This window comes from Quercus robur, chromosome 4 (assembly GCF_932294415.1).
Source record: "Quercus robur chromosome 4, dhQueRobu3.1, whole genome shotgun sequence".
NCBI classification, from domain to species: Eukaryota; Viridiplantae; Streptophyta; class Magnoliopsida; order Fagales; family Fagaceae; genus Quercus; species Quercus robur.
The window spans coordinates 9738880-9751490 of NC_065537.1; the positions used below are offsets into that span (position 1 = coordinate 9738880).

Here is a 12611-nt window from a genome sequence, read left to right on the forward strand (position 1 = left end):
TTATTGGCGAAGGTCATGTCAATAATTTAGTAAGATACTATATAAGATGGTCTTTCACCAAGAATTATAGTGTTCAATCAAATGCGAGTTTGGATTTGCTTGAGTCTTGAGAGTTGTGTAATCTTATGCTTGCCCCACTAAAATGAGACTATAAAAGTGAATGAAAAGGTTTATGTTAGTTTATTTCAAAGTGCAAATCATGCAATGTTATGCGATTATTAAGTATTCTACCAACTGCTGAGTCATACACTGATTAGTATTTTTTATATAACGAATTTGGTATAACCTAATTATATGATATCAAAATCTGTAGAAAAAGAATCCCTTAATTACTTTTCTTCTATTTGATGAGCAATATATGAATTGTATAAAATGGGTACCAGACAAGAGAACCCTTCTAGTCTATGGACCTACTAACATAAGTCGTAAAAAGAATATATAATAGGTTGGAGTAAAAGTAGACATTGCAATGGAACCCAATGTTATAAAATGTGCAACAAAGTTTGCAGTATAAAGTATTTGGCTAGTTCCTTCTTTAAATATTTGTCTAGTCTTTTTAAAGAATCAGAGGTACAAACAATATCATTATTACATTTGTTTTCCTAAATAAATGTAAATTAACTAATAATGGGTTGGGCCCTAACTATGAGGAACAGGGCTAGCCATAATCCCAATCGTGTTGCAATATCATATTCTCTTTGTCTATGGACCAAACCCAAATTTATGATAATCCATAGATGTGCTAAACCCAACCCGGTTATACTAATTCAATGAGACTGCTCCACTTATATAGTGTGGCTCAATACTTTTGTGACCAAACCATGCCTCTAACAATCTCAATTTTAGGGCAAATTTCATATGGAAAACTAAGTGGGGTGATATTACAACAACCACATCAATGAGCTCCTAGCTAGGAAAAAGCCAATGATTAATTCTTAAATTCTATCATGAGTCACTAATTTAAAATGCAAGTTTGATTCACTATTATTTGACAAAATTTAAGTAAATTAGCATGACCAAGTAACTTACCACTACACACTCTTGGTGTGATGGTCACTCCACAAATTTACTACACTTAAATTAGGTTCATGTAGGATTTTTATCTCAAAAGAAGGGGGAAAAAAGATTAGGTTACTTTCTTCCTCTTCTCCCTCTCAAGAACTTTTTTAGGAAGCCCATTATGATAAAAAAAAATTCTACAATTCTGTGTAATTCAATCAACTTTTGCAAGATATGGACTGGGTTTTCCGAGGAAAACACCAAGCTAGCTAGGGACGGTACTTTAAAGTATCCATAACTAATTGGTACTCATTACCGCATGTTCAAAAACAATTGGTCAAACCTAAAAATAAATGAATATACCCTAATGAATATGAAAATGTTCTCTAAAATGAAATGTTCTCTAAAATGAATATCAAAATATTGATCCAATGGCTCCATAAAACTTAAATTCTCATAATGCATGCAGCAACACACATATATTGTCAATCCATAAAAGAAGCATCGAATTGTTGCCTTACCATGATTTCCCAATACGCTGAGTCGCGTGTAATGTACCGTCTCGTCGTCTTTCGGTACGACTCCATGTAAGCAGCAAGGTATGTCGTGTCCCCATCCAATGCCAGTGCGTCAGCAATATGTTCCTCTCTATGGGCCCATCGGTCAATGTAGACAGCATGCTCTTGCACCCAATCCTTATCTAGTTTACCTTGGAGGGAGATTTTGGGGAGATGAACGGACGTATCTACAATATCCGGTGGCACTTGCTTCATCCCGAACTGACGAAAGACATGTTCGGGATGATGATCCTCTACTATCCAAAAATAGATCAATGGCACATTGGCCCTCTATATTTGTCGGCCGGCAGTGCAATATGGGGGCAACAACTCTAGGACATCGCTGTAGGGCTCCCAGACAACCTACAGAAATGGTCAACAATAAGATGCCTGCCAACAATAAGAGAACCTCAGAGTGCTACCAGTGTGGCAGCCACATAATAAAAAGCTATGATGCTTGAATCAGAAAATATGATCAAGGAGAGAATTACTTATTAATTATGGTTGTCACCTTATACCTATGTATGATTTGAGTTCTTTCTTAGATAGAGTTGTTATTTCATGTCATCAAAAACATTTTCTTATCTGTATACGTATTCCTTTATTGGCTCGAGCTATAACTTGGCATCAGTAATCTGTCTACAATTATAGCATGCATGCTTACTTTTTATGTATCATTGAATTTCCAATAATTTTATATTTATGGTCATGAATCATGATATGCATGAATGTGGTTCCCCACTAATTATCTCTGAGTTTGGCAAAGATTTGTTTGTTGGATAAAGTGAAGGTGACTTGAGAAAATCCTGATATATAATTTAGACTCTCGGACATTGATTCACAATCAAAATTAAACGTAATTCTTCTCCAAGAATTTATTATAGTGCTGGATTTATGAGTTAACATATTATTCTTTGCGCTTCAATTAGAACAAACAGTATCACTCGACGATCATATGTGGACAACGTGAAAAAAGACAAATTAGTTGTACTTCTCATGATGACTACTTTGATAACTTAGCTAGTGTGTCCTACATCTTTATCATGCACTTCAACTTTCTGAAAGAATTGATGGTTCTTGCATTTCTATGATTGTAACCAAATAAAAGATAAAAGACAAGGTATCCATGATGAAATTGGTCATATGTCGGAGTACAGTTTATCATGACCAGTTCTGCTGATGTTGTGAGTCCATATGAACTCACCACAGTGATTATGTTATGTTACCAGTCAAGGTTGTAAATTTCTATCAATGACATCCAACTTTTTCAATGGATAGCAGATACACAGTTATCTAGGTTTCCTATAGAACAAACTGCACTCATTTTTTGAGAAACTGTATTTTTCCTTACACCTTTTTGAAGATTTTGATCATATAAAACTGTGGTTTAAAGCTAGCTAGTAAGGACATCATTCAAAATCTGCACACATAATAACATGAGAAATTTTCTTGTATTTAAATATGAGAGGAAGTCGTTTGAGATACTTTGATTATTTTAGAGGAAAATGATTAATGCACTAATTACAACAAGTGACTTGTTTCAAGTTGGGAAGTAAAAAAAGATAGAGGAAGACAAAAATGACATTAATAGAAGTTGTAAACTTTGATATGTCCATTAAGGAAGTAAGGTAACAAATAGTATGATTTCGATTCAATAAAATGACCAGCAAAAAAGAGTTCATATGGTCGACCTGACTAATTTGTTGAGTATATCCAGAACCGACCCAAAAATTTTGAAACTAATGCTTGATTGTTGTTTTTGTAAAAGGAAAAAGGATTAAAAAGGACTACAACAGATTGATCTTGTTGAAACCACAAGCATTGAACAAATGAAAAGGGTGGTCTTAACTTCTTTTTGAAGTTATATTAGCAACAATTGCTGGTGGAAGCAAGAAAACACCAGTGGTTAGGAGGTGAGAAATTAAGTTGTCTTTAGAACCTTAATTAAGATTGGCAGTTAAGAAGATTCTGGTTACCAAATTAAGGATATGACTATATATAAATATATATACTAATAAATAGTTAGATCAGAATCACTTTTTTTTTTCTCTCTTCCCATGCTTTCTTAGCTACACCCAAATGTACTTTTCAGAAGGACCTAATGTTGAGACTTTATGATCCATTGCCCCACTAGATTATGTCATGACCTCATCAAAGAATCAAATTGTGTATTATTGAAGCCGCTTCTTCACTGATTAACTGTATTTGAGTAATATGTTTGGAGGTTGCTGACGAATTAAGCTAATGCTATTCTCGCGACAACTAGAAAAGGAGCACTGCTCACTACTCTCTGATTGATGCTTTTAGCAGAGTCATCCTATCCAAAAATGTTTCTTTTGTGTTGGTTCACAAGACATGGGTAGTGGGTGTTTGGTTTCTGATGAGCAAAAGTTTTGAAGTTGTTTACTTTTCTTTACAGCTATCCTGTCTTGTTCTTGATGAATTTTACTCGCTTTTTGTTCTGATTCATTTTCCTTTCTATCAAGTCAAGGTTCTGCAACTTGACCACCATGTTTGACTTGTTGAGGCAGTGTCGACATAAGCCTAGAGTTGCAGTAGCATTCAAAATTTTAATTGTTTCACAAAGTCTAGCTAATTCAGGATGTAGCTGTTTAATTAGTAGCAAATGATCATATGTTAAAGCATATTTGGGTGTGCCGATACTTTTTCTTAACAAGTGAAATACGTACTTATTTGTGTCAATCCTCAATGTGAGCACACATGTATAAGACCATTGAAAAACCACTTCACTAAAAATCGTAAGACATTCTTGACCTATTTCCCCCTCTTATTGGATTTGACATGGTAAGATGCACCCGGATACTACTGGTTGCACTAGCTAAAACCGAGAAAGAAAATTTAAGCATACACAGCTAAATATATGTGGAATCAAATTAGTGTAAAATTACTAATGAAGGTACTTTATAGTGATTGCCCACCTTCTTCCGGAATTTGTAACTAATGCCTTGTATATCTAGGGTCTAATCGACCAAAGTTACATTATTAACTATACACATGCAGTAGTTGACAACCCTAGAAAGTCAAAACCAAAATAAAATAGAGAATTATATCCTTGTGACATGAAGCAGTAGAATACCTGGTGTGCCCGTATACTCGACAGTGACGCACGATACGCAACTAGCACATGTGTCGCATGCTCTGTCGTGCTCTTCGGCCCCTTCCATCTAGTAAACATATAATTTCAAACAATGCTCATTAGTTATCATGCAAATAATAGATTCCAAATAATTATCATGCAAATATTCATGCCACTGTAGTACATTTTCAGTGTACTTGGGTTGGCTATTCTTTAATAAAAAGTTCTAACGTTATATATCAAAAAAATAAAAAATAAAAAATATCATGCTAAATTTGGAACTTTTCTTCTCTAGAATGAAAGACAGAAAAAGAGTGGCTCCTTTATTACTACAAGCATTCTTAATATCTTTTTTTTTTTTTTCAATCCTGGATTCCCATTGGGTGCACCTATAACTTACCAATTTAAAAAAATAAAAATAAAAACAAGTCAAAATCAATGAGGGACTTATTGTTTTGTAAGAAAGACTTATTGAAAGTCCCAGATTGAAATGAAAGGGGATACTATACTTCCTCCTCAATAAATACCTCTCCATCAAAAATTTCAAACATGAATACATTGTTTAGTTTTTGCAAGGGCCTGACATTCTTTAGTTTTTAATGTTGGGCTAGCTTATGTGTAAACCTAACATATAAGGGTTATTTATATATATATATATATATATATATTAGATTGTTACTTATCAAAAAAATAATATACAAGGTTTTCTTTTGTAAGAGAATAAAAAAATTTAGTAATTAAAAAAGGGGCCAAACCTAATCAAACTGCTCAAAACCAGGAAGCGGATTGACTGGTTTTGAGCCCTTCCAATTTTTTCCTGGTTTTTTAATGTGGACCATACCAATCTAGGTCCCAGTTCACTGTTCAACTCGTCACACTGGCCGCTCTGGTCTGCTTTAAAAATTTAAGCTCCTTCAACTTTGCATTGTTGGATAAGTGAATATGGTGCTTTACTCAGGGAAATGACCAATTGTGGAGATGCCTTCTGAGAATTAAATATGAGCAAGATTCCCAGTGGACTACAGACGGAGTAGAATTTCCACACGGAGTGGGATTGTGGAAAGGAATAAGAGCAGGTTTTGGGAGTCCTATAAATTTATTAGATTTAAAATTGGGGATGGCATGAGGGTGAGGGTATATGGCTTGATGCATGGTGTGGGAACAAGTCTTTTAATTGGTTAGTTTACGTTAGTTTATGATCATTTCCAAATTGCAGCTAACAAACATGCTAGGGTTAGTGATTATTTGGATGTTAGGGGTAAAGTAGTGCATTAGTACCCTATCTATGTTAGGCAATTGCAGGATTGGGAATTATTGTCTCCCTGCCCTATTTGATTTACTGTATTCTCAATGGGTTCAGCTTTGGACAGAAGACAGCATATTGGAAACTAGATAGAAATGGTGACTAACTCCATGTGAATGTATTTTCAATTTCTTGAATTTTCTTTACCCTTTTCATTTGTAACATTTTGATTCGACAATGGAACCCCACAATCACAAAACCAACTTGTGATTAGGGAATCTGGGTCGTTCACGGTGGTGGATAAAGTTGGGATTTGGATAATTTGGTTGGGGTTGGTCTGGTATTTGTCCTTCACCGGGTAGTAGAGCAATTATAGAAATTGTGGATCATTATAGAGAAATTGGAGAAATTGTCACATTGAATAATATTTTATATTATTTATTGACAAAATATAAATTCTCCAATGACATAACCGTACATAATTTCATTTAGTATAATTACTTTCTAGTAAGAGTTTTAGCATGATACCAAAATTTATTTCTCAAAAGAATGTAGTCAAAAAAATTTATTTGGACTGAATTCATTCTACCAAAGTTTAAAATCTATTTGCAGTTGTCTCCTCAAATGCTGCATTAGAAGCTACAAAAGGCAGATTGAACCTATGGCATTAGTAAGCATCTCATGACCATGGACCCTTTTAGGACAAGAGGCAATTTTGATTTGAAACAGGCCTATAGCTTCATTAACATATCAAAGTTACCATCAACCCAAAAAAAAAAAAAAATCAAAGTTACCAGAACTTCCATTACCTTCATAACCATTTACTAGGCAATGTATGCAACTACCAATCCACATAAAATGTTTATGCTACACATCAAAACTGATACCAAATAATTCATGAGGTCTTTAACCTTAGACTAAACAACAATGACATACGGCAGAAAAATATTCTACCACCCAATCTAGAGACTGAGATAAAGGAATTCCAAGAATAAGAATCATCGATGGAAAAGCTAAGAGGATTTAAATTAATTTCTAAGCTCTTACTAACCCACCGTGATGCATATTGGTTAGCCAAGTCCTACAATTAGTGCCAAGGAGCTCTTGACTCATGTACATCTCATATATCAATTTATGTATATTCTATGATGAATGATTTTTGAAAACCAAAAAACCAATACTTCATTTCTAAACACAATTATCAAAAATACATTAGATTGAAATTTGAAGGAGGAATATTAAACCCAAACCATCTGAGAAGTGAAAACCCAAGGTTATCTATGATATCCAACCATCATTATGGGTTTCCACCACTTATTTTACTAAAAATTAGAAAGATCTAGAGATAGAGAGATTCTTGACTTAGGGATTTGTTGAAAGTATATGATTTAATCTCTTCTCTCTTCTTCTGTATTAGAGGTGTGATATACATGTAATATATACTTATTTGTCTTACCATATAAAAATAGTTAAGCATAGGGTAAAGTTAAGTTATGGCCCTGATTCTATTTTTTATTTTTTGATAATTTGATAGTTGGAGTGGGGGATTTGAACCCTGGATGTCTACGTCGGAAACACTAGGAGGTGCCAATTAAACTACAAGGCTCTTGGCTAGGTTATGGCCCTAATTATCTTGCAAATTCAGAACTACTACCAGGCAAAAAAGGACATTGGCTAAAATTTTGGCTTTAGCATTGCCAATACATTTTAGCATTTCTAATATTAACTAAATGCAGTAAGATATTGGAATTTAAATTGGAATCAGACTAACCAAAATAATAATAATGCAAATATAATGATTGACATAAGGTGAAGAAATTTGTCTTTCGCAAAATAGCATGCTTTAATCATAGAAGCAACACAGTCTTACAAATATACGTAGGCACCATAAATCATACCAAACATTTATTGAAAAAAAATAATAGTACTTGACAATTGAATCAAACTACTCAAATAACATACCGATTGGCAAGGGGACCTGCCTCCACTGGCAGTAGTGGCAACCTCATAACAGGGCATATCAGTGGGAACCTCGAATACGCCCACAGCTGCACCAACATCACTGCTCCTCCAATCTGCTTCGCCTTCGACTCCGATGCCTTGCATAAGTGCCTGTACAACCAGGCTAATGCCCCTCTACCCCAACTGTACCTCTTCGCATTGCTGATTGGGTTTAGGAACTGTAGAGGCAGCACCGACACCCGGTCTGCCGACTTATCCATAAACAAAATCGTCCCCAACCGATCGAGTATTTGATAGCGCGCATGTTGCTGCACTACCTCATCAGTAGCATCCGCAGCTAGGGGACCACTAAATAGTGCATTCAACCACGTGAATCTGAGCCTCGCCCCAGCAAGGATAGAGGTGTTCTCATGGGGATGCGGTATCGGGTCTGGTGGACGATGACCCAATAACTGAAGACACAATGTAGGCCAATTCATCTTCACAGCCCCAGTAATTGGCAACCCATCAACAGGAACCCCTAGCATCACCTCAATATCTTGTAAGGTGATGCTCATCTCTCCATGCGGTAGGTGGAATGTGTGCGTCTCCAGACGCCAACGCTCAACTAGTGCTGTGATCAACACATGATCCACTTCCAAGTTTGGAACCTTGAATAACCCTTCAAAACCCGCCTCAGTTATGTACCGAGCAATCCGTGGGTCAAGCCCATGCTCAGGTAACTTGCAACTTCGGCGTCTGCAGTTTAGCACGCCTGGCACTACCTGCACACGAAAAAGCATTGTCTTAGGATAGTGCACACGAAATAACTATAACAATGCTACATAATAATAATATGCAAGAAACAGTAGGCTAACTAGTTAGTCCCGAACATTTTGCAAAACGTTAGTTACAATGTTAATTGCTTATTCGCTCTACCTCAATAGCAGATAGGATCAAATTCAACATCAATGACATTGTTTTAAATTAGCACTAAGGTGATGGGCATCATGTTTTGAAATGAATGAACAAAGTGCCTCACTATGTCAAATGGAGTAGGGAATTAGGAATCAAGGTCGTTAGTTGTCTTATGTGTAGCCACGCGTAATTGTGTGTGCATGTTTGGAAAAAAGAATAGTAGCGGATTCAATTTTTTATTGATTACTATAGCTTCTAAATGACATGTACTGACTTTGAACATTTCTGCTCCATACAATGTTCTTGATTATTTATGCTTCATGCCATTTTCTCTTTGGATTAAATACAATTCTGCATAAACCAAAACATTCTACCATGTCCAATGTCTATTTGCAAAGAATCAAAGAACCCTACAGAAATAAAATTAAATGATTTCGACATGTCCAAAGTTCAGTACAACTACACACCTGAACGGCTGGCGTCTCCCAAAGCAGCGTGGATCGATGAACCGGCTGCCGCGTCAACTGTGTACCAACCGTCGGTCCAGGATCCACATTTCCCACTTGCTGCATATCTGACACGCATGCAATCATGTTAGACACGTAAACACAGGCAAGTAAACACAGGCAAGTAATAGTGAAGAAAAGCTTGGCTTTTGCAAGTAAACACAGGCAAGTACTTGAATGTTCTACAACAAACTCACAGAAACAAATACAGAGAGATAGAGTGAAAGAGAGATTTGACAGAAAATTGAAACATATAATTGCTAAACTGAATTATACATCATGCATCTATATACACTGATTTTCAATCGATTTAATCATATCAAGGAAGAGTTAAAGTAAAACACTAAAATATAAACAACCTAACGTTCATGGTTGCAAGGCATAAACATAAAAGACACATAGTTGCAAATTGTATAAGCAACCTAACCAACCAACCAAGGTGAGATTCAATGTCTAAATCAAACAAAGTAAACCAACAAATGAACAAAGCATAATGCAAACCAAACAATCAATTAAGCACCACAAAAAACACCATTCTAGAACACTAAAACATAGCTCTAAAATTAAAAGGTACCCAATTACCAATTACCCCTAAACAAGCCCTGCCACCCATGAGTACTAGAATTTCCCTTCTTTAATCAAAGTGTAAAGTTCTTTCCTTTTGCTTTTGCTTGTTCCCGTACTTGACATCACACTCTAAAAGAAATTTTATTTAATAAAACAAGAACTGAAAAGGGTTCATTGTAACTTAGTGGCTACTGAGGTGTGTTTTCAACAAAAAAAAGGGGGAGACAAACATGGAAATAGGTAAAGGTTCCATTAGAGACTCTACTGCAATGGACATCTCACTCACAAGCACAGCTTTGGAGGCAACTAATAATAGTCAAATTAATATTGAGCTTTATTAAATGGATTAAACAACTGTGAGACCTATACCATCAAATGATGGTGTGTGCATAGTTATGTGTCAAATGAACACTGAATTGGTGACCATAACAGTCCAAGACCTTTGCTTTCTTCTCTTTTGGGTTTTTTTTTCCTTCATTTGTTTTTATGAAGTCGATTATTTTTTCTCTTAGAAGTCAATTATATTTTTATTGGTCAAGTCTTGGTCGTAAATTAGGTTATTAGTAATTCATTTCTTTTCTTCAAATCAAGCAGATTTTTTAAAATCAATAGTTGGCTTTCCTAAGTCAACTAGAAATAGGGTCAAGGTAGTTAAAGGTGAAAGGCAACCTTAAGGTGCCAAGGCCTTATATGGCCCAACGCCCTAAGGTGTGAGGCGACAAGGCCTTTGGTGCAGCCAAGGCCAACCCATTCCAGAAGACCTAGAATTTACCAAATTGTCTTCATTCTGGGAGAACTTAATTAAAAGCAATCCAACAGTGAAAAACAAAAACAAACAATCAAATAAGTGTCAAGTCAATTCAACTTTAGATCGACCAACGAAGGTCCCAAGATAACTCTTCATCATCTAAAATTCCCAAATTAAAAAGTCTTTAAAGAAAACTGCAATCAAATAACAGTACATTCAAGTTTAGACTAAGGAAGGTCCCAATAGAACTCTTCATCATCTGAAACATCCCAATAGACTAAGCCAATTACATTCCCATCACTGACTCGTACGTTTTTAATTTTTTATCATTTTTCATCTTTGACTGTTCTCATCTGATTCACCCATGGTAATACCTTCTAATTGTTTAATCAATAGCCTCACTAAGTGGTTAAAAAAGAGCTCTCAATCTTGTGTTGTTACAAAAGACTTAACAACTAACTAGTTAAAAAAAGGAAATTCAGCAACCTGTTACAAAAACTACAAAGCAACATTTCACATTTACAAGCTTAGATGCTCCTGCATCAAAAACTGCTATCAATTTTATTGTAAAATGTTTACAGTTTACAAACAGACATGGAAATTTGTGACTCAGCTGGTTAAGTGGGGTCACATGTCAAGTGTGATGCACGTGTGTCACTTTTTTGTTAATATAACACCAACACAGACAGCAGGACATTGTAGCCAGGTTATAAAATTGGGGAGTCATTAATGAATTTCGAAAGCATGGAGGACATTGTAATCAGAGTAAAAGTTTAGGATCGAACAATGTAATTTATCCTAACAAGAAATTTTCTTTTCACAGCTACTCAGTCCCTACACTAGCAACAATGTGGTCGGATTTTCCAAGATGGAATCATCAAAGGCATCTCATTCTGATAAGAAATACCAGGATAGTGAGCCTACCATTGTTGTTGCTAATCCTTTCAATTCCGATGATGGGTACAGATGGCGTAAATATGGGCAGAAGGTGGTTAAGGGCAATGAATATCCACGAAGCTACTACAAATGTACATGTGTGGGTTGTAATGTCAGAAAATGGGTTGAGCAATCTCCTGCCGGAGAAATGCCTAAAATTAAGTACGAAGGCAAACATAATCATGAAATGCCTAACAAGCTTGCAAAAGAAATTAGTGATTCGCAATATCTAGCCGGAAATATGAACATTCTAAGTCAATTGGAAACAAAAAGTGACTGTGAGGAGGAAGGTGTTGCAGAAACAAGAGAAGAGGTTTCTCATTCTGATAGGACATACCAGCCTACTATTGCTGTTGATAAGCCTGCCAATGATGGCTACAAGTGGCGTATATATGGGAAGAAGAAAGTTAAAGGCAGTGAATATCCACGAAGCTACTACAAATGTACATATCCGAATTGCCCTGCCAATAAAAAGGTTGAGCGTTCTCATACAGGACATATAATTGAAATTGTCTACAAAGGCACTCATAATCATCCAAAGCCTCAACCCAATATTAAGCGAGCAAAAGAAGGTAGTGATCTAAGTGAAAACTAAGCCAGATCTAGGTTTCAAAAGCCAGGCTGGAAATTGGACCAAGTCAAGTCAAGTGGTACCAGCTTATACAGTTCCTGAGAGAGATCAAGAATCTGCTCAAACAGCACTCACTCAGTTAACTGGATCAAGAGACAGTGAGGGGGTAGGCAATGCAAAAAAAATAGAGGAGGGGAATGGGCCAAATCCAAAGAGAAGGCATGTTCCAAGGCTACTGTGAATAAACCCCCTTTCCACCACCACCACCACCACCCCCCCAAAAAAAAAAAGCATTTTCTATTATGGCCAACAACCAAAAAAAAAATCTCTATAAATAAATAAATAAAAAATAGTATTGTTTTAAAGAAGTAATCGGTATTTCTTGTCAAAGAAAAAATGTTGTATATTTTGTCCACCAAGGAATAGTTCGTGAAGCCTAATATGTTGACAGTAACGCAAAAGATTGTCGCTTTCCAAAAATGTTTTCATTGTTTTTATGTGTTTGGTGCAGGTGAATCCTAGTTTTCT

The 12611-nt window shown here is 35.8% G+C and overlaps 2 protein-coding genes across 2 annotated transcripts; one reads left to right on the plus strand and one right to left on the minus strand.

Annotated features, from left to right (window-relative positions):
- Window positions 1-1526: 1526 nt before the first annotated feature.
- LOC126721322 (serine/threonine-protein phosphatase 7 long form homolog) lies at window positions 1527-9348 on the minus strand. The gene is made up of 4 exons (XM_050424374.1): window positions 9223-9348; window positions 7859-8622; window positions 4654-4741; window positions 1527-1919 (listed from the first exon to the last, which is right to left on the minus strand). Exons 1-4 carry the CDS (start codon window positions 9346-9348, stop codon window positions 1848-1850), a joined length of 1050 nt encoding a protein of 349 aa, XP_050280331.1. The 3' UTR covers window positions 1527-1847.
- A 710-nt stretch (window positions 9349-10058) lies between these two features.
- LOC126721323 (WRKY transcription factor WRKY24-like) lies at window positions 10059-12107 on the plus strand. The gene is made up of 2 exons (XM_050424375.1): window positions 10059-10130; window positions 11400-12107. Exons 1-2 carry the CDS (start codon window positions 10059-10061, stop codon window positions 12105-12107), a joined length of 780 nt encoding a protein of 259 aa, XP_050280332.1.
- Window positions 12108-12611: the final 504 nt, after the last annotated feature.